At 43.5% G+C, this 20728-nt stretch overlaps 1 protein-coding gene across 1 annotated transcript; it reads left to right on the top strand.

The window, feature by feature from the left end:
• Window positions 1–977: 977 nt before the first annotated feature.
• Window positions 978–18676, top strand: TMCO1 (transmembrane and coiled-coil domains 1; the record flags this gene model as incomplete). Its single annotated transcript, XM_009587264.1, has 7 exons — window positions 978–1055; window positions 1280–1369; window positions 4825–4884; window positions 8489–8535; window positions 9137–9204; window positions 12738–12882; window positions 18193–18676. Coding segments are annotated over 7 exons (587 nt in total), but the record flags the coding sequence as incomplete, so codon positions are not given.
• Between the last annotated feature and the right edge of the window lie 2052 nt (window positions 18677–20728).

Here is a 20728-nt window from a genome sequence, read left to right as displayed (position 1 = left end):
GAAAGCAGGCCAGTGAGGGCGTAAAACAAGGTTCAGTTACTCAGGGCCACCTGAGGCCTGGTGCTTGGAGGCCGGTATAGGCAGAGTGTAGGCACCCCGGAGGGTAGCAGTGAATGACTCTTAAACAAAACTGATCTCTGATATGGAGCGGTGGGAATTGGTCTAGAAGGAGGAAGGCTATGGGAGGATGGGCTAACAGTTTTCAGTGTGCCTGAAAGAGGACACTGGTGCTTTTCTGTAGTTCTTGCGGGAAGGCTGTGAAGAAATCGCCTGAACTTGCAGTGATGGTGACTTAGATTGGTTGCTTGAAAAGGCTTTTTAAATGGTAGGGTGTTGAAATAGGTGCAGCTTTTTAAAGACAGGTTGGATAGGTCCCTTTTGGGGTAGCCAAAGTCAGAGGCTGCTCCTTCTTCCTGGCACTGAGCTATATCCCAAAATCTCCTTCGTACCAGAGCTGCAAGACACTGTCTTTGGGCATTCAAGGGCAGGGAAAGTCTCAGGTGGAATATCATACTTGCTTTTTAGGAGCCCTACTGCGTTGCATTTGGGGTTAGGTGGTGTACACACCTGTTGCCTTTCACAGCACAAAGCTCTGTTGATCTCAGAAGCACCTACAGGGTTCCCTTCTCTGCAGCTGGTGATCCCTGGCTCTTAGTAGCACAGTCCTGTTAATAAAACAAAGCCAAAAAAAGGGCCAAAAGCCTTCTTTGTGTAGGAGCTCAGATTAAACTGTTCACAAACCACTGGTTCTGCACTTGTAGCACATCTCATTTTGACCATGTGTGAGTGCAAGGAGTTAGGCTGGAGAATCTCTTGAGCTCTCTTCTAGCCTAATACCTCTATTTGCCTTTAAAATGTGCCACTACTAATGGGCAGGTCCTGGTAGGAGTGGGAATTATTCTTCGGGCCTTAATTAGGTGCTATGAAAATGCAGAACACAAAGATGTTTATTGCCTTAATCAACTCCTGTTTTTAAGGTGAGCAACAGCTGGTAAATATGAGCATGAAGGAACTGAATGAGTCCCACAAAACAGCAGTGCTCAGTAAGATAGCCGGTAATTTCTAAAGACATCTAATTCATAGGTACCATTGCTACATGGAACTTGAGAAGGGGATTTGAAGGAAAGTGATGATATAGCTTTCCGGTGATTTGTGGTACTACCTTTGCTGTATTATAATGTGGTTTTGTAGACATGACGTGTATTTTATTGCATATGTATTTGCTAACTTGTATCCCTATTATTACAAGAGGTCTTTACTTGTCTAGTTACTTGCTGAGTATTTGTTTCAGGTATAACTTGGGTGCTGGTATACCGAACAGACAAATACAAGAGACTAAAGGCTGAAGTGGAAAAACAGAGCAAGAAGTGTAAGTACTCTTCAGACATTAGAGAACATGTCTTGCTGCTCTTGTTATATCGTGCTTTAGCAGATGTCAAATTGATTGCTGCCCCTTCTGCTAAGGCAGAGAACTTTCTTCGGCTTGAATTTCATAGGAGCCTAATTTTACAAGTTATACAAATCCATATTGAGGAGACTTATTTCTGTCCTTAATTCTTGTCTCTTGCTGGAGGGAAGGTTAGTACAAAGACCTGGTGCCTTGTCTGGATTGCCCCTCCTCTTAATGGAGGATGGGAGGGAGTAAGAGATCGGTACTGGCATCTTCTTTTCTGAACATCAGTAGCCAGTGTCTGTATGTGTAGATTCCTCTCAATGCCTGAAACAAATTCAAAGATGCAGTTTCTGCTTTTCCAGGGCAGTGGAGAATTTGAGATCTGTAGTAAGAAAGAGCTAGGTTTGAATAATGAATACCATGAGAGGAAAGCATTATATGTAAAGATTGAAAGTGATGATTGATGGTGGGGGATGAGTAAAGACAAAGCCATGATAGAAAGGTCTGAGCTATCAGCTGATATAAAAATAAATTATACTAATGTAAACTGGAAACAAATAGAATTGATTAGGAAAAAAGTCCCAGGTTACTTCGATAGAGAGGAGATCTGAGAGGCCTGGGAGGGGTTGAACAAAGAATGAGGGAGGAAGAGAAAAGGGAGCTGAGGGTGAGCATTCAGAAGATATGCATCGGATATTAAGAGGAATGGTCAACAGGAGGGTCTGAGCATGGAGTGTTTCAATGGACCTGTCTGTATCAGAAGCCAGGGGGCAGAGGAGAAATTCAGCTGACCTTTCAAACTCAACTGCATGCACCCTACACAAGTTGCAGCAGTAAGAGGCAGCACACAACAACTGGGGCCAAACCTGAGCTGGTTTTACTTTAAAAATATTTCACCATGATATCAGCGCGCTTAGCGTGTGAGAGAACAATATTATCAAAGCATGCTCTTTCCAGTCTAGCTTATTCCAGCCTTCCCCTGGGCAAAATAAACTAAAGAGTTGAAGTATAGTCATGCTTGTGTCACAGCTCCTAAATTAGGGGCTTTTGTCATCACAGCAGTATCAGATGGGGATTGCATCTCTGCCTGCCTCGCTTTAATCCCACTTGGCTGACAAAAATGTGTAGGGTAGAATTAGCCCCAGAAGAGCAAGTTAGAGAGGTAGTTGAAACCCAGCTGAAAACTTAGAGTTAATGTTCTAGTGTGTTTGTGCTATGGAACTCGAAAAGCAGTTAGCAGGGCTTAATCTCTGGGGCTTAATGATTGCTGTAAGAGTTTAATGCTGTTTGTTTTTATAGCTCTCCTGGTATCTAGGCTATAATCTGTGAAGGGAAAGATGTGAGGTTCATGCATTTCAATTAGTTTCTAATCTTCGTGTTTGATTTCCCCTCCCCCAACAAAAAAAAAGTAAAACCGAATAAGGAGTCACTAAAAATTCAGCTTTATTTTTTGTGTGGTTTTTTTTTTTCTCTCCTGCGCTAAGGACAGCTGGCTGACCTGATGACTTACAGACAACTTGCAAAGTAGACCACTTGAGCCACACCTTTCAACTATTATCTAACGCATCTGAAACAGGAAAAAACACATTTGAGATCTTTAAGCTCTCCCATGAGAGTCCTAGCAATCCTTAGGATTTGCAAAAACAGATGGGCCAAGTAGTGTGCTTGAGCAGACGTTGTTACTCAGTCCTTGGTTTCATCCCTTCCTGTCCTCTCCTTTCTGCTGAGAGGCACAGCATTGTCTGAGACTGCTGCAGAGGTTATAGTAAATGTTCTGGTGTAAATGTAGTGGTAAATTTGCAAGGCTGAAGGCTATCTAGAATTGCTGCTATGTTGTCATGTATGTTCCCAAGGACAGGCTTGTGAGACTGCCTGACAGTTATTTCTTCTGCTGGAACCATAAGGGAAGTAGGGCTGTAGAGTTCTTTCGGGTTGGCATAAGGCTTAATAGTGCTGTCTAGAGCGAAGCTGGGGTCTGGAGGAGCCCTCTTGTTAGGGCTTGTAGGCCTGAAAAGAGGCAAAGTGTTCTCCAGTTGGGTTTAGAGTTGGGGGCCATGGGGTTATGTGGACTAGGGTTGGGATGGACTGATCAGGATCCCCCAGCTGGATTTGGCATAAGGAAGGTTGTGGAGAGAGCATTCTGTGAGCGCTGGGTGTGTTGTGTCATCTGGCACCTCTCTCCAGCATTCCCTCTGAGCAGCCTTCCCTGTTTTTTGCCCTTGTGCTAGCCTGCCCATCAGAGGTATGCTTGTTCTTTGGAAAAAACAATTCTGTCTTACTACATTACCATGGAAGAGATGATGTTTAGGTATCTTGTTTGGGCTAGTGTGGTTTTCTTAGCAGTTGTGGCTGACTTGCATATGTCGGCCATTTCAGAAGCCAGCACTACGAATCCTTGTGTGACTTTAAGGGCTGGCTCTCTTTATTTCACCTGTGCTTTGAAATCAAGGCTAGATCTGTGCTCAGCTAGTACTTCCTATGGGAGAAGAATCCTAATGCTCAGGTCTCTAGCTGGTTCTGTGAGCTAACAAGGAGCCAAGTCTGTTCGTTGGTAGAGTAGATACGGTATAGATACATAGAGTTTAGAGTGAATAAAGGGTTGCTATCTGTTGTTAGACCATAGCCATGCTTTATCATCCTCACTTCTTGTAGTACTCTTGTTTTAGGTCTTAAATTAAAATGTCTCTTACTTTCTGCAAAAGCTCTTCTTGCTGTCAGTAGAAGAGCATTTGCAGTTGAGCAGCCCATTTACTGTGTTGTAAGTTCACTATGCTGGCTTTATGTTAGCCTTTTTTGCTGCAGTGGTAGTTGTTAGCAGATGCTTGGTGAGTGTCTCATTTAGGGTCTTAGTAACTTTGAGCTTAGGCTTCTACTTTAAAATATTGGAAATGCTTCAGTACTAATTAATTGAAGAATGGAGAGGCTGTGGCCGACTGCTTGGACAGCATTTCCCCTGAGAATGCCTGCCTGTGAAGAAGGGATGTACGGGAACACAGGCTTTCCTGTATTCTGCTTCCCACTGCAGATAATCGGGAGCAGAGCTTGCCACAAAGCTCTTTTCATTACACTTGCTGAATCAAAAGTACTGTCTAGTACTAATGACAAATCAGCAAGGGTCATTTGAGCCAAAATTGTCCCCAGACTGCTCAGTTAACAATGTAATGGCCTCTTGACAGAGTTTAAAATTAACCCTTTAAATATTCTGATATCTCATCCAGGGTTTTGAATTTTTTTTTTATTATTTTAAGTGTTTGGTGGAGTCAGCATTGGTGGTTTATAACTTACTGATTCTGAATATCCTCTTAGTCATACCTAACTTCCTTTTGTGCCCCTGTTCCCTAAAGGAATGAAATGTTTTGTTTGGTGTGTGGAAAAGGGGTGGTGGTATCCCTATGCAGAAATGATGGAATATCTATCTTTTCACTTGGCAGTGGAAAAGAAGAAAGAAACAATAACTGAATCAGCAGGCCGACAGCAGAAAAAGAAAATAGGTAAGACTGGGAGAAGAGTGCGGTGCCCCAAGAACAAGGGAAGGTGAAGGTTGAGAAACTTATAGAAGTGATTATCCTTTACTGCCTTTCAAAACTACTTATTACTAGAGCTGATTCTTGGCTTGATGACTGGAATATGAACGCTTTTGCCTTACTCTTCCAAGACAGGAGACATCTAGCCTCCTGATAGTTTTAGTTAAATACAGAGAAGGGCAGCATCACTGAGAGGAGCAGCACTTCTTGCTGAACTGGTTGCCTTTCTCTCCGATTTGAGCCTTTGTATCCATGACTGTTATTAACTTCTGTTGTCAAAGCTCTTTGCTGCAGTGCACTGTCAGCTTGCAATCGCTGTATGACTGTATGATTGTGATTTTTGGATCTTTCTTTTTTTTTTCCTCATTTGAATACTTCAGAGCTGAAAGTGTTTACATGTTAACTCTGACTGCCCTTAGATTTATTTCAAGTTTGATTAAATTAGTTTTGCTCAATTTTAAGTAGTGTTTTATTTTTCCATTCTTTTTCATTGTCAATAAGCTTAAGTCTTTCTGGGTAAAGGTAACTCTAAGTATGGAACTATACAAGAACAATGTGGTAGATGGTTAATGGAGAGCTTTAGAAAGTTCTGTTATCTGCAGGACTCTAAAGTAAAACGTGCAGCAAAGCCCGGTTAAAGTATTACAGAAATTGTGGCAGGAACACTTCTGAGAGCTCCTGGGAGTTGGTTTCCTCATTCCTCTGTAACACCAGGTAGCTGGATTAGTCATTTGATCTGTACAAAGCTTGGGAATAATTATAAACATATCTTCAAACAGTTCTTCCTAGGTATAAAACCTGTTATCGTTAGACTCCTGAAGGGACAGGAGCCAAAATTCTTCCTCTTGTGCATTTTCAGTTCTTAATCTTGAATAATCCCTGCATGGGATGAATACTACTTGGTGGATAAGGCAACTTTTTAATGTTACATACTGTTGTAACATATGGTCACTTTTGAATGTGTGGCAATGACTTTTTTGCAGAGCGCTATCCAAGCTATGTTCCTAGCAGAGAATATTTTACTTGTGCTTGGACTAAACTAATAAACAGTAGAATATGAGGAATTCAGATGCTCCACCAATTTTTTTTATACACTGAAATAATCTTGTTTTGCAAATGAAAAACAAAGCACAAAGGGACTAAGAACGGAACTTAGGAAATGACCACTGATTTTGTTTGCTGTGATGCTTGCTGACCAAGCCTAAGATATTGAGACTGATTTTTTTTTTTTTTTTTTTGCAAGTGCTGCATAACTTCAGTGTCTCATTTGTTTTCAGGCGAAGCTGAATTCTTAGTGTTTCTGAAAAATCAGACCCTAAATGTCAAGCTGGACATCCAGAAAATGACTCACAGCTGTTAACTGCTTTTGAAATCTCTGATCCTAGTAACTTACCGGACATCGAATCATTCTGCAAGATGTAGCGTTGTTGTAACAGCAAATTTACTTGTGCTGGAGTTCCTTTAAATTCTACCATTCTAGTTTAAAAAAAAAAAAAAAAAAGAGACGAGGCTTTACAGATAAGTCACAGCTGTGGTACAGACCTGCCTCAGTTACCATCTGTTTTGTACACAGAATAAGGCAGGAGGTGTGTGTATGATATTGCTTGGTTACATAAGGGATGAATCATGCATATGCACAAGGAGATAGGGAGAAAGTTGCATGGGAAGGCTTAATTTGGTGTTTCCTACTTATCAAACTTTTTATTTTTAAGTGTAAAGTGAACGAACTTCAGTCACATTGTGTCTAAATCTCCTTTCACACTGCTGAACAGGACACCTTTAACATCATGGTGCAGCCTTCTGTCATTTCAGCTCAAGGAGTGCGTTTCTTAGCTTAAACTTTGCTATTGCTTTCTGTGTCCATGTGCCCCTAGAAGAAGAGACAGTGATGTTCCCAGGAGTCCACGAGTGCTGGGTAGACAGCAAAACAAAACAAAACAAAAAAACCAAAACAAAAACCCAGTGCTGGCAAATAAGATTATTGCTGTATCCCTGTATCCTCATGGTTTGTGTTCCAATGAGCAGAATAAGATTTTGGACTCGAGGGTGCTGCTTGTTGACCCAGTCCTCTTTCTCTGTGCCTCTACCCAGCTGTATAGCAGAGTACTTAAAAGCTGCTTGTGTATGACTTGGGCCACAGGAGTAGACCATTTATGTAAGGTGGTAGGATACCCGGAGCCTGTTTGTTTTGAATTTGTAGAAATGGGTGAGGAACAGGTCAGGTATATTGGGGGATTGGGGATGTATTCTTTATCCCTATGTAACCTTTAGCCCATCTAAATAGATGGTTAGTTATGTAGCAGAGGGAAAAAACAAGTATTTGTGCCAAATGTGATTCCTAAAGAGCTGGCCCGTGGATGGTGAAATGTCCCAGAACAAAACTCTCCACCTGGATCAGGAAGCAGGTGTCTGGAAAGTTCCTGCCAGAGTGAATGGTTTGTAGTTAGGAGCAATTGAAAATAGCAATAAGGATTCTAAGAAATTGGATAGGGGTGTTGCTATTGCTGTTCATAACGCTTACTGCAAGTCCCTGTATTTAGCAGGGGCTTGAAAGGTAACTGTTGAGTTTCTGTGTTGTGGGCCTCTTGTACTGAAACTTCAGCAGGGATCCACTGGACAACTTGCATGCTGTATAGCCCTTGACGGTCCTCCTGCAGCCCCCCTCTCTTCGCTCACACTGTTCTTTGGATATTTCTTCATCGTCCACATCTTTCTTCAGTTAGGTGTTGCTTCCAAGCCCTGGCTGCCTCTCTGGATCCTCAGTCTGAGAGGAGTGTAGTGGACAAGGGACGATGGGGATGTGGGACAAGAAAGGTGGCAGGTGGTGGATAACGCTCAAGGCCAGAGCAGTCCTCCAATGAAGGACATGCAAAAATGCCCTCTCAGAAAACTGGGCATCCTTTAAATTTGTGGCGACTTAAGGACAAACTAAATTTCCAAAGTAGTATTTTCAAGTATTCTCTGCGAAGCATAGTAATACACGCGTTACTGAAATTAATGTAGAAAATATCTTTTCTCTTTGGAGAATCTTCTAGGTGTGACAAGGGTCCAAAATTCATTACTAAGACCAGCAGCATATTAGCCTTGCTGAGGCGCGGCTCCTGGCTCTGTGTACGGTTTCGGAGTCCATTCTGACACCTCCAAAACAAAATCCTTTCTTATATAATGTATTTATAATGGTGAGCCTGGTGTGCAGCAAATTGAGACTCCTGTCTTTCGGAAGTGTGATATAGAGGCACTGTCTCTGTTTTCTGGCAACATTGTTCATGCTACTGTGTTAGTTGGTTGAGTTAGCAAATTTGACATTCTGTGCATTTCTTTCAAAAGTGCTGAATGTGATTCTAGCCTCCTCCTCTTTTGTGCCAGCTTTGCTGCATGTTGCTGTGGTGGAGAAGCAGTTGGCTATGTACAGTTTTTCACTATCTACTCTCTGGCGTACAGAGCTAGAGTTGGTTTTGGAAGTGTTATTTGTTTGGAGAGCCAAGAAGGTTAAGTCTTCCTGGAAATTAAAACACTCTGGTTTCTAGGTTGGTATAACTGATTATAACTGTTGTTGGTTTTGTCTTTGCAGAGAGACAAGAAGAGAAACTGAAGAATAACAACAGAGACTTGTCAATGGTAAGAAAGTTAAAGCCAGTTCCCAACTGCTGAAGATTTCAGTCAGCTTTCCGACAGAAAGACTTTGTTCAATTGGCAGATATAGCGGCTTTTCCTCCTGAAAGGTCCTTCTGGATGATCTCTAATAGCTACAGATTTTAGTATGAGTCACAGAGTTCTCCAGCAGTTACTGCCTCATCTCATGCCCAACCTTAGCTATTTTCATCTTTATAAGTCTCCATGATGTTTTCAGAGTAGAATTGTCTGACTTCCTCTTGTAAGTTCTGTCTTCATAATGATCCCCTGCTGATTGGTTGTATAGGCTTAAGGAAAAAAAACAACCTGTGGAAGGTAACAGGACAGTTCTTGAGCACTTCCCCCCGCCCCAAAGCAGCTCTTCACATCAGTGGTCCACTCTGTGGCTGCCTTTGTACCCAGCTGTTGACCAAACTTCTCTTTGGGAGTTCTCCAGTCACTTTTACAATCCCTCTGGCCTTCTGAGTTATCTTTTTTCCTTCTAGATTCCAGTGATGCTGTACAAAGCCTGTTCTTAAGGGTGTGAGCCCATAATCCCTCAGTGTAGGCCTGTTGTTTTGATTATCTCTGACCTTTCTGCTTGCAGGTCCGGATGAAATCCATGTTTGCCATTGGATTCTGCTTCACTGCCTTGATGGGAATGTTCAACTCCATGTAAGTATCAACTTTCTGGATTTTTCTTAAATTTTCATGGTGAATATATTCTCCACTTTCCCTCTATCAGCTGAAGTGTTACAGTGACAGAGTTCATCCAAGAAACATAACTAATCTGTATAAAATGGATCAATATTTCATATGAAGATGTGGTTGTTTGGTCACCACACGCATGTTCTGCTCAAGAGGGAACACTGCATGCTGAATACAATCAAACTGAACAAATTGCATTCAATCTAGACACAACTGTAACATCCCTTCTGCTTGGGAACATCTTGGTAAGGGCAAGTTTGGTAGATGTCGGGCAAGCAGCTACAGTCTTCAGCTTCTTTGGCTTTGCTATAATAGTGTGACCAAAGAATGCTCTCGCAAGCAAAGCTGTGTCAGCTCCCTTGCTCTTAGAAGTGAGCTGTAATTGCAGAGTTCATTGTTGCCCTACTTAAGGTGATCAGAGTCAAAATACTAACAGGTCCAGGCATGGGCTCTAATCTTCTTTTTCTTTAAAAATGACCTGGGATGGGTCTAATTTTAAAAAAAAAAAAACAAAGACAAAAAAAAGCCTAAACTGGTTTGCATGGTTATAGACAGCTTTGTTTCAGACATGCAAAACTGAAAGACTGTGCTTGACTTTTAAAACTTGATTCAGTCTTGAAATGTGACCTTCCCATTGGCTGCTAAATCTGAAGGTAACATGAATATGGCTAGTATAACCTTTGGGAGGCTGCTTAATATCTGGCCAATATACTTGTCCTGCAAACAGGAATTTATGTTCTTGGGCATCAAAACCTTTGGCCTCTGTGCTGGCAGTCCCCAGGATACAGTCGATTATTATTTTACTGCAAGTCTGCGGGTGGATAAATTGCAAACAGGGGGTAACATAATAACAGAAGTGCCACTGTGTGGGCTCTTTCTTTATTCAGCTTAGTGAGACTTCAGCATCTAGCATTCTCTGGAATGCTGTGAAACTGAGCAGATGAACACAGCACTAAAGGACTTAAAAATTTGGGGACAGTCTTGAGTCATTGATGTCTCATTTCACTGCAGCCCTTAGCAGGGATGGAGGTGCGTTGTGAGTCATGTGCCCGGCAACATAGCGTCTGTGGGGGATTTATAGTGCTGCACCTGAGGCCTTCAAGTGCTTGCCTAGCTATTTGGCTGCAATACAAACACTACCACCACCTCTGCCCCTGAAACAAACTGAAAAACAAACTAAAAAAACCCCACCCTACTCTGCTCACTTTCCTAGAGTGGGGAGAGGCAGTTCAGAGTATGCTACGACTGACAAGTGTTACAGGACTAAGTTCATTTAAGAGCTTTAGGAAGGAATTGATTTTGGTTAAATCCCGTGTGGCTTCTCCTTCCATAGATATTAACCTAAAAAATCAGTTTATTGGTTTCCTCTCCTTTAAGACCACCAAGTTTACTTGTCTTGTTCCTCTTTTGAGGATTCCTGCCCACAGAGACTATGTTACAAGCCACAGAGTTGACATTAAGCTTTTGGGCATATCTTTCCTTTAACTGTCTCTTTCTCTAGAGGGAACCTGAACATGAATGGCAGGAGTATCCAGAGAGCTCATTGATTGTTGGAATTGAAATAGCTTTCTTGCTAATAGCTGAGGCTATTGAATTAAGATCTAAAGATTTGGCTGTCTTGCCTTTGGGGCTAGATAGTTAAATTTTTGCTCCTGGTCTCAGTACAAGGTAGCTAGTGCATTTGTATCTGAATGGCAGCTTTGATGGGTTGTACTTGCACTGTTTGAAGCTGATAGAATGGTTTGAGGGAGCTGGTTCTCTCTTTCTCTTGATATAGCATAAAGAGCATCTGCTTGTCTCAGGAGGAGCGTACTTCAGTTATGAATTCAGGAGGCTCTTAGGCTCCCTCTGGGAAGCTGCTACTGCCAGGTCATCCATGGAGGTGCTGTGGGTGTGGTGTGAAAAGGAGGAAAAGGGTGGCTTACACTTGCACTGGCTGTAGCCTCATTTGCTTGCCTTTCCTGTTCTTGAATGAGTTCATCGCTCTGGGGGACGAAAGGAGCAGGAATTGCATGGAAATAGCATGATGTGCTGCCCTTTGGACAAGTACAATGCAGACGCTGCTACTCTGTGGCTGGGCACATCACCTTTGCCAAGTGCCAGCTTAGCCAAAATGGAAATTACTGTGATGACTGGCTCTCTTTCTTAGAGTGTCAGTAGTAATGGGGCAGCAGGGTGGACCATGCTGGAAAGATATGTAAGTGTCAAGAAGGCTGGTTTAAACCCAAAGAGCAGAATGCTTAAAAGGTAAGCTAGGGCAGCGAGATCTGTGGCAGTGGTGGCATCCAAGCAGATGGGATTTCTCCTGGGAGAGGAATTAGCTTCTGTGTGTTTCAATTTTCTCTTGTCAGAAACTTTTTAATGCAATCAATTCTCTGTCTTCCTCTAGGAGTTGTGCATTTCAGTACCCCTTCATGATAACTGTGAAAACCTGCTGGAATTGAAAGCAGGTACCTCGGGGTGCTACTGCTGAAGTACTTGTCACTATAACGCAGAATTTTAAGCCACTGGGGGATGTTACAGGGAGATAAACATCCGTTCCTAGCTCTTTTGCCAAACTGCCTCTGAGATGTAAACAAAGTTGGCGTGTGTTTGAGCTGTAGCTGTGTGAATGCATCTCCACAGGAAAGAAGGCTCATTTAGGATCTCTTGAAACAAGAAACACCTGTTAGAAAATCAGCACATGCAGAGAAAATAACATCCAAATATGCACATGCTGATGAGGCATTATACACACTTACTTCAAAAGATTGGGTCGACTGTCTGGATTGGGAGAAATCTTTGCAAACTGGCCAGAATTCACACTCTGCCTGATGCCCTGGAATGTGTACCTGGAGGAGTTCCAGGAGCAGGACAGGCTGCTTGGAATATGTGGTATCATCCTGCCTTTGCACTGCCTTTGTCTTCAGAGCTAATGTAGAGAAGACTGTTGGTATTAAAAAGCATTCTGTTGATGGCTCTCTTATGCATCCTTCTTGTGCTGAGAAGTATAGCTGCTCTAGGAAAGGAAAAGGTGTCTTTGGTTTATGCTCTGCTTAAAAAAATGCTCTTTTGCTTAAAGCAAAGAATCCATCTTCTTGCATTAACTGCAATACAGCAGGGTGATAGTCATCTATCTTTTATTCAAGTGCTGACTGTGTTCTGGGAAGTTACCTGCTAAGTTTGACTTTTAAATAAAATGCACCAGTAAACTGCAAAACACTAAGATTTTTATGAAACAGCTTGTCCAGCTGATCACTTAAATCACTATCAAACACTTTGGCTCTGACTATGGCAAAACTATTATTGAGGCAAGCCTACTTACCCTGTGGATGATTGGGTGTGGAAGGCTTTGTGAGAGAGGTGTATTTATAGAGGTGGACTGGTGAAGACAGCATGGCTTTTTAGCCTTCCATGTGGTCTTAGTCTGCTCTGGTGGCCTGTTGAAGATGCTCACTTGTTCTTTCTATAGCCAAAGACTCTTACTGTCCCCAGTTGTGATCCAGTGCTCTCTTTTCCAGATTTGATGGTCGAGTGGTGGCAAAGCTTCCGTTTATCCCCCTCTCGTACATCCAAGGTCTCTCCCACCGCAACCTTCTGGGTGAGGATTACACTGACTGCTCCTTCATCTTCCTCTACATTCTCTGCACAATGTCAATCAGACAGGTGAGTACATTGCTGTGTCTCTTGCATTCCTGGAGCAGGGAAAGCACATCTCCATCCATAAAGAGGAGACTATTACTGCTGTCCAGTTTTGCTGGTATAATCTTTGATCTGTTTGTGGTTTCTGTGTTTGCCTTCGTTCCTATGCTTCATATTCAAAGCAATTCTAGATTGGGATCATAAAAACAGTCGCTATCCTGGACTGGTGTGGAAGACTTGACTGGAGACTTGCACCAAGGTGCTAGGATAGAGTTGGCAGAAATGGGTTCCTTCCTTGTGTGTGTGTGTCTGATAACTTCGTGGATTGCCATACCAAGAGATTGTCTCCATCAGAAGCTGATCCAAGTACTGCGTGTTAGTAATTATGACTCTTACAGTAATATGAGAAAAGAGAAGTGTAGCATCTTCAGGGGAAACTTTTCTTGATGGCTTGAGGTTTTATAGATTCAATCAGTCCATAAATTTTCTAGAAAAGTGAGGAAAGAGTTAAACCTGTTCTTTTGAGTTTGTCCTTCCTCTTTTTGCTGACTGCCTGTTTTTTTTCAGAGTCTTAAGAACTTTACCTTTGGTATCAAGTCTCTCCCAGTGTTAGGGATGTGACACACAAAGGGAGTCTGGTGTGATAAGCCAAGAGTAGGCTACACATAGCTCCCCAGTGAAACTGGTTAGTCCCATCTTTTGAAAAGAGAAGGATCAGTGAGGATAAGGGAAGTGCCTGTTCAGGAAGGTTCACTAGCAGAATGAGTGGTGAGGACAAGTGGGCCTTCTCAGTGCAACCAGAAGTCTACTTTGCCAAGTTTCCCCAGAAAGTGGTGGGGATAAGTTAATAGACTCTGGAGGCTGGATGAATGCTGGTGCAACTAGGTGCAAATTATCTGCTCTTCTGCGTTTATATTTCCTTTTTCTTTGATTCACTTTCTGAATTCTTGCTGCTTTTCTCCTTGACTGACTTGTTGCTTTTTCTCAGGGGGTGCTGAGGGACTTAAAGACTTAAAGCAGATCAGCAAAGGGAAGTGGTGTGTTATGCCAGCTGCTGTCAGAAGTTTGGATAAGGTTGATGGAGCAGCTTAATAATAGAGTTCCTTTAGTCACAAAGTGCATGCTAGTGAATCGAATTCTCCATAGCTCTCCGTATCGGATGCTTGTGCTGAAATGCATCTCTGTCTGGTCCTATGTGAAAGGAGATAATGAATTGTAGAATAATTTATGTTGAAAGGGTCACCTGGAGGTTATCTGGCCCACCCCTCACTCCAAGCAGGGCCAGCTTCAGAGTACCAAAGGCCAGGGGCTTCCTCATTCTGTTTGCTGCAAGACAAATCTTGTTTCACTTCCCAGTAACTGGAGCAGTGTTTGCTGCTTTGAAAGAAATGAGACCTTTTTGGCTCTTAGGATCATCTTCCTGAATTCCTGGGATGCTGTGGTCTGATGCTGTTCCTTCAGGCAATCTTGTGTGGTGTGGCTCTGTGTTACTCACCTGTTACATGGAAAGTCCCTTCTTTCCGATGTGGCAGATTATTATATGAAACTAAATAGCACCATCAGCAAGATTTTTCTGCACGCATTGGGTTGATGGGGAACTCCCTTGCTGAAAAATCCCCCATGGATTTTTTTTTTTGTCCAAAAATATAATTCCTGTGGTTAGTTCTAGTCCTGGGCATTTCCTGATGTTTTCTGTTGTGAAATCAGTAGACAGCATGAACTGAGTGGTGGTCTGGTCTGGTTCAGGGCAGAAATGCCAAGCTGTTCGCAGTGGGTTGGGCTTTCAAGAGAAGTTCCGGAAAAAAATTGCACTTGTGCTTGAGAGTTCATGCCGATGGCCCTGTGGAGCACGGCAGTTACTTTATTGCTCTGGAGGAAGGTGGTTTTGTTCTGAAGTGTTAGATTGCAGTCTTCATAGTGCTGCCTTATCTACGTGATCGTGGTTAACTATACCTGCAGTTCTCCAGCTGTTAGGCAGCTCAGTTTCTTCCTCCTTGCTACATGGAGGGAAGGGCAGAGACCAGCCACATTAGTTTGTGCAAAAGCTAGGAACTGAAGCTGTGATTGCTGGCATCCCGCTCTTGGCTTTATTACTATTTGAAAGAACTGATAACAGCATTGGGAAGAGGACTTTGAAGGGCTGTGAGAGGCCAGGGGAGAGGGGAAGAAAGTAATTAAGGGCTTAAAATGGTGCCAAAGACTTGATTTTGGTGCTTTCGATAACCTTGGAGGTGAAAGCTTTGTCACCCTTTGTGTTTCACTGTGTGCAAAAGGGGAAATCTCGGCAGGTCAGCTTCAAAACAGCTGTTAGCCCAAGGGAGGAGAACTGATGTGGGAGTTAGTGTCTGGGTTGATGCTGCTGACACAGGAGGAGGAGTGGAGGTGTATCAAAAGTCAGGGAACAGGTTGTGGACAAACTAAGGAGAACATATTCCCTTAAATCCTGGAGCTGCCTGTGAAGGGATCAAAGGCAGGGAAGAGACATGTCCCTATGGAGCTCAGAAGTAGAGGAACTCGTGTGTGTGTGAAAAAAATGTGACCTGGAGGGAAATGCAGGGGAGGACATGAGGGTGGGGAGACTAACTGGATGGTGATTAAACTGACATTAGTGGGATGGGCAGTAGCAACATCAGGCAGTCTCTTCATGTGGTCCCCAGGCATGTGAGGGTGATAAACTCTTCAAACACAGACTGGGAAGCTTGCTGCCTGTGACCTGGCCAGCATCTCCCGAAATAGTCAACTCACAGTGAGTAACTTCCTTTGCGCTGTTCCCAGCTCTCCCTGGCACGTAAATCCTGTCCCCTAGTTCCTCCTGCTTTCCTGTTTGGAGAGAGGAGGGTTGCTGGGAGAGGCCTTCCTAGGGTCCTTGAGCTGTTGGGTTTCAGCTGGGAAAGTCTGCTGCTGGGCTGGGCGGGAGGCATAATGTCAGGGTTACATCCTCTGTCCCTGTTTCTGAGCTCCCAGCCTTCACCTGTGCTGTTTGTGAAGAGGAATATGCTGCTATTCCTCAGGCATTTGCTGGTCTTCATTTCCTTTTCACACATGCCTGAACTGTAGATTAGGCTGCTTCTCTCTGAAACATGTTCCCAGTGGGAAAGGGAGCCAGCAATTATCCCTACTGCTAGGAGTGCACTTTCCCACATGGCCTGATCTTGTAGCAGGGAGCCACTTGCTGCCTGGTCTTTGAGGCTCCTTCTGGGTTTTAAGACAAAAGCAGAAGCAGCTCCTGTCCTTCCTGCAGTCATTTGAGGAAAGTTCAGAAGAGCTCAGATGAGGAATTTGGATCCTTAAGTCTTACAGTCTTCCCTCCCTTGCTCCTGAAAGTGATGGTCTTGTTTGTGTTGGAAGTAGACTCTGCAGACTTCCTTGTGCAATGTGGCCCACAGCAGACAGGACAGGTTTCTGCAGGACCTTGCCCCAGCCCTGGTGTTTCCATCTGTGTAGACTTCAGGACTGCTGTCCAGCAAAACTTACTTTGCAGCTAGTGCAGGAGGATAGCTGCCTTCCACAGGAAGGAGGGAACTACTAAGGAAGGATAATGCTGGAGAGTGACTGTAGTCTTGAATCCACATACAGACAAGCTGTCATCTCTCTTCCTCTTGGAACTGTTCAAGCAGATGGAGTAAAATTTAGCACCACAGTTCTCCTCTCTCTTGATAAAGGAACAGGGAGGAGGCAGTGCACACTTCCTTGCTTCCATGGATGCTCTGCTAGGATCTTTACTCCACGGGTGAGCCTGTAGAAAACTGGTAGGATCCTGGTCCTACCTGCTGCTGACTCTGCAGCACCCTCTGGTGTTGCTGAATCTGTCCCTTAGCTGTTTTTGTTTTCTCCTTTCGTTCGTCTCTTTACTAAGGAAGCTCTGAGAAAAGGAACCACATGAAGGAGTCCCCCACAGTGAAATACTTTCACATATATTCAGTTGCTGAATATCAACCAGTGGCTGATTTATGTAGGCCATGGACTAAACCTGATGTAACTCCCTTTCAAGTGTTCCCCTTCTTTACTTTCATGCTTGTGTGTGGGCTGAAACCTTCCTTTCCATAGTCTCCACCTGGAATGATTCCTGATTTTTTTTTTTTTTTTTTTTAATTTAGCTACTATGGAATTACGAAGCTCTGTCTGCTTTTTTTTTTAAGTCTGCTGTCCTTCCATGATCAAAATGTTCAAGAACTCTATCACCTTGCTATCTGACCTATCCTGACAGTTATTTTGGAGAGGATGCTCAGGTTTGAAGAGAATCCTCCTTCCTCCTTTGTTGTCTCGATAGCTAGGACTCAGCTGGTGACATGAGGAAGACACAGCTGTTTTCTTCTTTCCTTTGCATCAGATGTCCCTGTTTTGCCTGCACTGCGTAAGCAGCATCTTGAGCTGTAGTTATTTACAGTGAAGGATGAAATTGAAAGAACTGGTAGCTCTTTGTAGTTGCACTGTTGCAAAATTTAAAAGGAATTTCACAAAAAATGAAGGAAAACATCAAATGTAAATATTTTGCTGTGAGTTTTTAGCTAATGCCTCGCTCTGCTACTTAATTCTTTCTTTGTTTGTTGTTTTCCACTGAAACACCCTGCTCAGATGCAGATGAGGTCATCTCAATAGTTAGTTTTTGGGTTTTGCTACATATGTCCTGTTATACGGCATGTCTCCACCGAACCATTGTTCTGTCTGCATCACTAGCATTCATGTTAATTCTGTGCCTAAGCTCATGACTTGAACTTGGCACACACTCTGGTTGCCATGTTGCTGACCCAAATTCCGGCTGCATTAGGGGAGAGCCTTCCTCGCCAGCTTGCAGATCCTCGGGCTCTGATGGCCGCCATCAACAGGGGTTTCTGGAACTTGTGGAAACTGGAATTTGAGGGCTGTTTTGGTTCTGCCTGGGAGCACATGTTAGGAACCTGCTCCTGTGTGTGCACTGCAGTTAAATTGCAAAGATAACTATTGTAGGTTGATTTTTAAACCAATCCGTGTGCAAAGACATTAATGAGGTACCTGCCAGCTGACTATGTGGTGTGTAGCTGGAGGTGGAAAAGAACCCTCAACCCAAACATAAATTTAATGATCAGAAGGCTTTTGTTGAGGTGGGGGAGCGTGGCCCAGGTCTAATTGTAGCCATTGTGGATGGTCGTCTGGCTCTGTGCTAAGCTTTTTTGAATGCATAGGGATAGAGGTCCAATATATAGTAGCCAGATTGGTAAGGCTGTGTGGGTGAGAACCTGAATCTGTTGAAACTAGTGGGAAGGTTGTACTTGTAAGCAGAGTTGCAATTTCTTCCTCTTTGTCTCCCTCATCATGGTCTGACACTATCCTGCTCTTCTGTTCTTGTTTTTGCAGAACATCCAGAAGATGCTCGGTCTTGCTCCTTCCCGGGCTGCCACCAAGCAAGCAGGGGGCTTCCTTGGCCCACCACCTCAGGCAGGGAAGTTCTCCTAAAGCACAGTTACAGCCTTCACAGAAGGTCTGACCAGTGCACAAGACTGCCTTTGGGAGGTAACAAGATGGGATTCTGCACCAGGCTTGACATGTCCAAAAACAGTCTATGCAGTATTGGCCACAGTCTTGGAAACATCTTCCATTTGGAGTATTCTACCAGCAGTTGTTTGCTTATCAAACCAAGAAAGTTCTCAGAAGATAACTTGACCTTTTGTTTCTGGTGTTTCTGAGAAATAAATGGCATGGGCATGTTTATTTAGATGTCTCTTAATTGTACTGTAGGACAAGTAGGAATACATCGATGTAGTGCAGTTGATTCAGTTTACGGCATGGAAATCAACTTGCATAGCAAGAGTGAGATCTGCAAAGTAGACAACTTGGAAAATTCGGAATGATCATGCTGTGAAGTGACTCTTTTGTCTTGGCCATACTGGGTGTAGTCCTGTGTAGTAGGGAGCTGGGCAAGTAGGTGTGCTTAGTTCTCCCTCTGCAAAACTTCCAGCATGGAGGTTGAGGTTTTTTGTTGGCTCAGGTGACTGCAGGCACCAGAACCTGCCCCTGTGCCAGGCTGCCCTTGGAGGTTGCAAGCGTTTCTGGATGTACTGTCAGCCTGCGTCTTCCTGGCAGAGTACAGCCCCACAGAGATTTTTGTGGCATTGTACAGCTTCTGTAAAAGTTGCTTGCTTAGGCAGAATCTGCACAATTACAGAAACAAACCTGGCCTTCAAACTTGAGTAAACTGTTAAATTATGTCAGTACCATCCACTGCTACTGAACCCTTTGTTGCCTGAGTGGTTATGACAGCAGCATTTTTGTTCATGCTCGTTAGTTTACTGCTAAACAGACTGATGATCAGTATGCATCTTAAAAGGCTTCCTCCTTAGGCCAGGATGCTCTCTGCACTGTCTTCTGCTTCACCAAATAACTATCTGGATCAGTCTTGCTGGCTGGAACTTGCTCACGTTGTTTAAAAGGGGTGAATAAATCTTGCTGCCACTCTCAAGTTAGGCTAACAGTTTTCCTGAAGCAAGCAGTACCCATAGGGGCTATTGATTTCTTGCTTCAGTGACCAGAGGTTTATCATGCAGTACCTCTTACTGGGAGTTTTTGACTAGATGCATGACAAGGGGATAAATCTGAAACACCTTATGGCAGTGTGGAGCACGTGCAATACTATATTAAATACTAAATATTGGGTTAATTATCACTAATAAGTACGGGGCACTTTTACAGGATTATTTAAAGATAAATCATGAGTGTGGAACCTCTATTCAATGCTTTCTACCTCTCAAAAATGAGTATTTGGCAGGTAAAGGAAAGCATCTATTGTATACTGATGCTGCCTGGCTGTAAAGCTGCATTTTTTTTTTTTTTTAACTTACCGTTGTGTCTAGTGTAGCTACAAACTTCCACAGGGAGCAGCCCCGGTTGTGTAATTCCTGTTTTCCTTGTGTAGCCTCTTAGTTCAAGGGCCTGATCCCACAGCAAAGCCAGAATTTTTACCTGTGTGAATCAGCTTTGTTGGAGTAGTTTATTCTGCAGCGTGTTGTCGGATCCGACTAAGACAGCCAAATCTGATCAAGCATAATGACAAACTGCACCTTAATGGTTTTGGAAGTGTTATGTGCTGTACAGTAAGTAACCTTCCCTGCTGCTGTCAGGAAACCCTGCCCTCAGCAAATCTGCACATATTGCATCATACCACACTCTGTCACTTGGAGAGGGAAGCATTTGCATGTCCAAAGATCATTGATCTGCTGTATACTGGTTGCTTTCTGCTATCATAGTTCCCTGGGGGTTGTTAATCACGATAATGAACTGAGGAGAACAGCTTTCCAAACCTCAGCCACTAAAAGGTCTGAATTCTAAGAATCTTCAGAATGAAAAACAACTTTATGACTACAGGAAGACTCTGGTTTTGAGGAAGAAAGGATGTTCTTCGTTCTCTTTCATGGATAACTTAAAAAAAAAAAAAAAAAAAAGCTGCATGTGTATCTCAAGAGAAATTGTATCTGTGGTCACATCTTCGAGGAGGTTTAACTACTGCCAGCTGGTGATGCAGTGGGTGGTAATTCACATGTGTGGCTGCTGATCCCCTGCGTGTGGTGCTGCATTGATCATCTTGCCCAGCCTTAGACCTCTTCGTTTCCTCCTCTTTTTGTCCTTTACACAAATTGCCGCGCCGTCTTGCATCCTCTCCCTGGCCGCAGCTATTGGAGGAACTTTTCAGAAACTCCGCGGTAGATGGCTGTGAAATATGTCCGTGGTGAAATATGTCCGTGGGCTTTTGCTTTCCTGCGGCTCTGCCCTTTGGTTCAACGTATCGATTCATTCTTCGCCAATCTTGACAATTTACCCAAACACTTAAAACGCCGGTGTTCTACCTCCGAGCCGCCAGGGGGAGCCCGAGCACTGGGCGGGGCCGCGGGTCCCGCCC

This window comes from Fulmarus glacialis, unplaced genomic scaffold (assembly GCF_000690835.1).
Source record: "Fulmarus glacialis isolate BGI_N327 unplaced genomic scaffold, ASM69083v1 scaffold43251, whole genome shotgun sequence".
Taxonomy (NCBI): domain Eukaryota; kingdom Metazoa; phylum Chordata; class Aves; order Procellariiformes; family Procellariidae; genus Fulmarus; species Fulmarus glacialis.
This window is presented reverse-complemented; position numbering and strand designations above follow the sequence as displayed.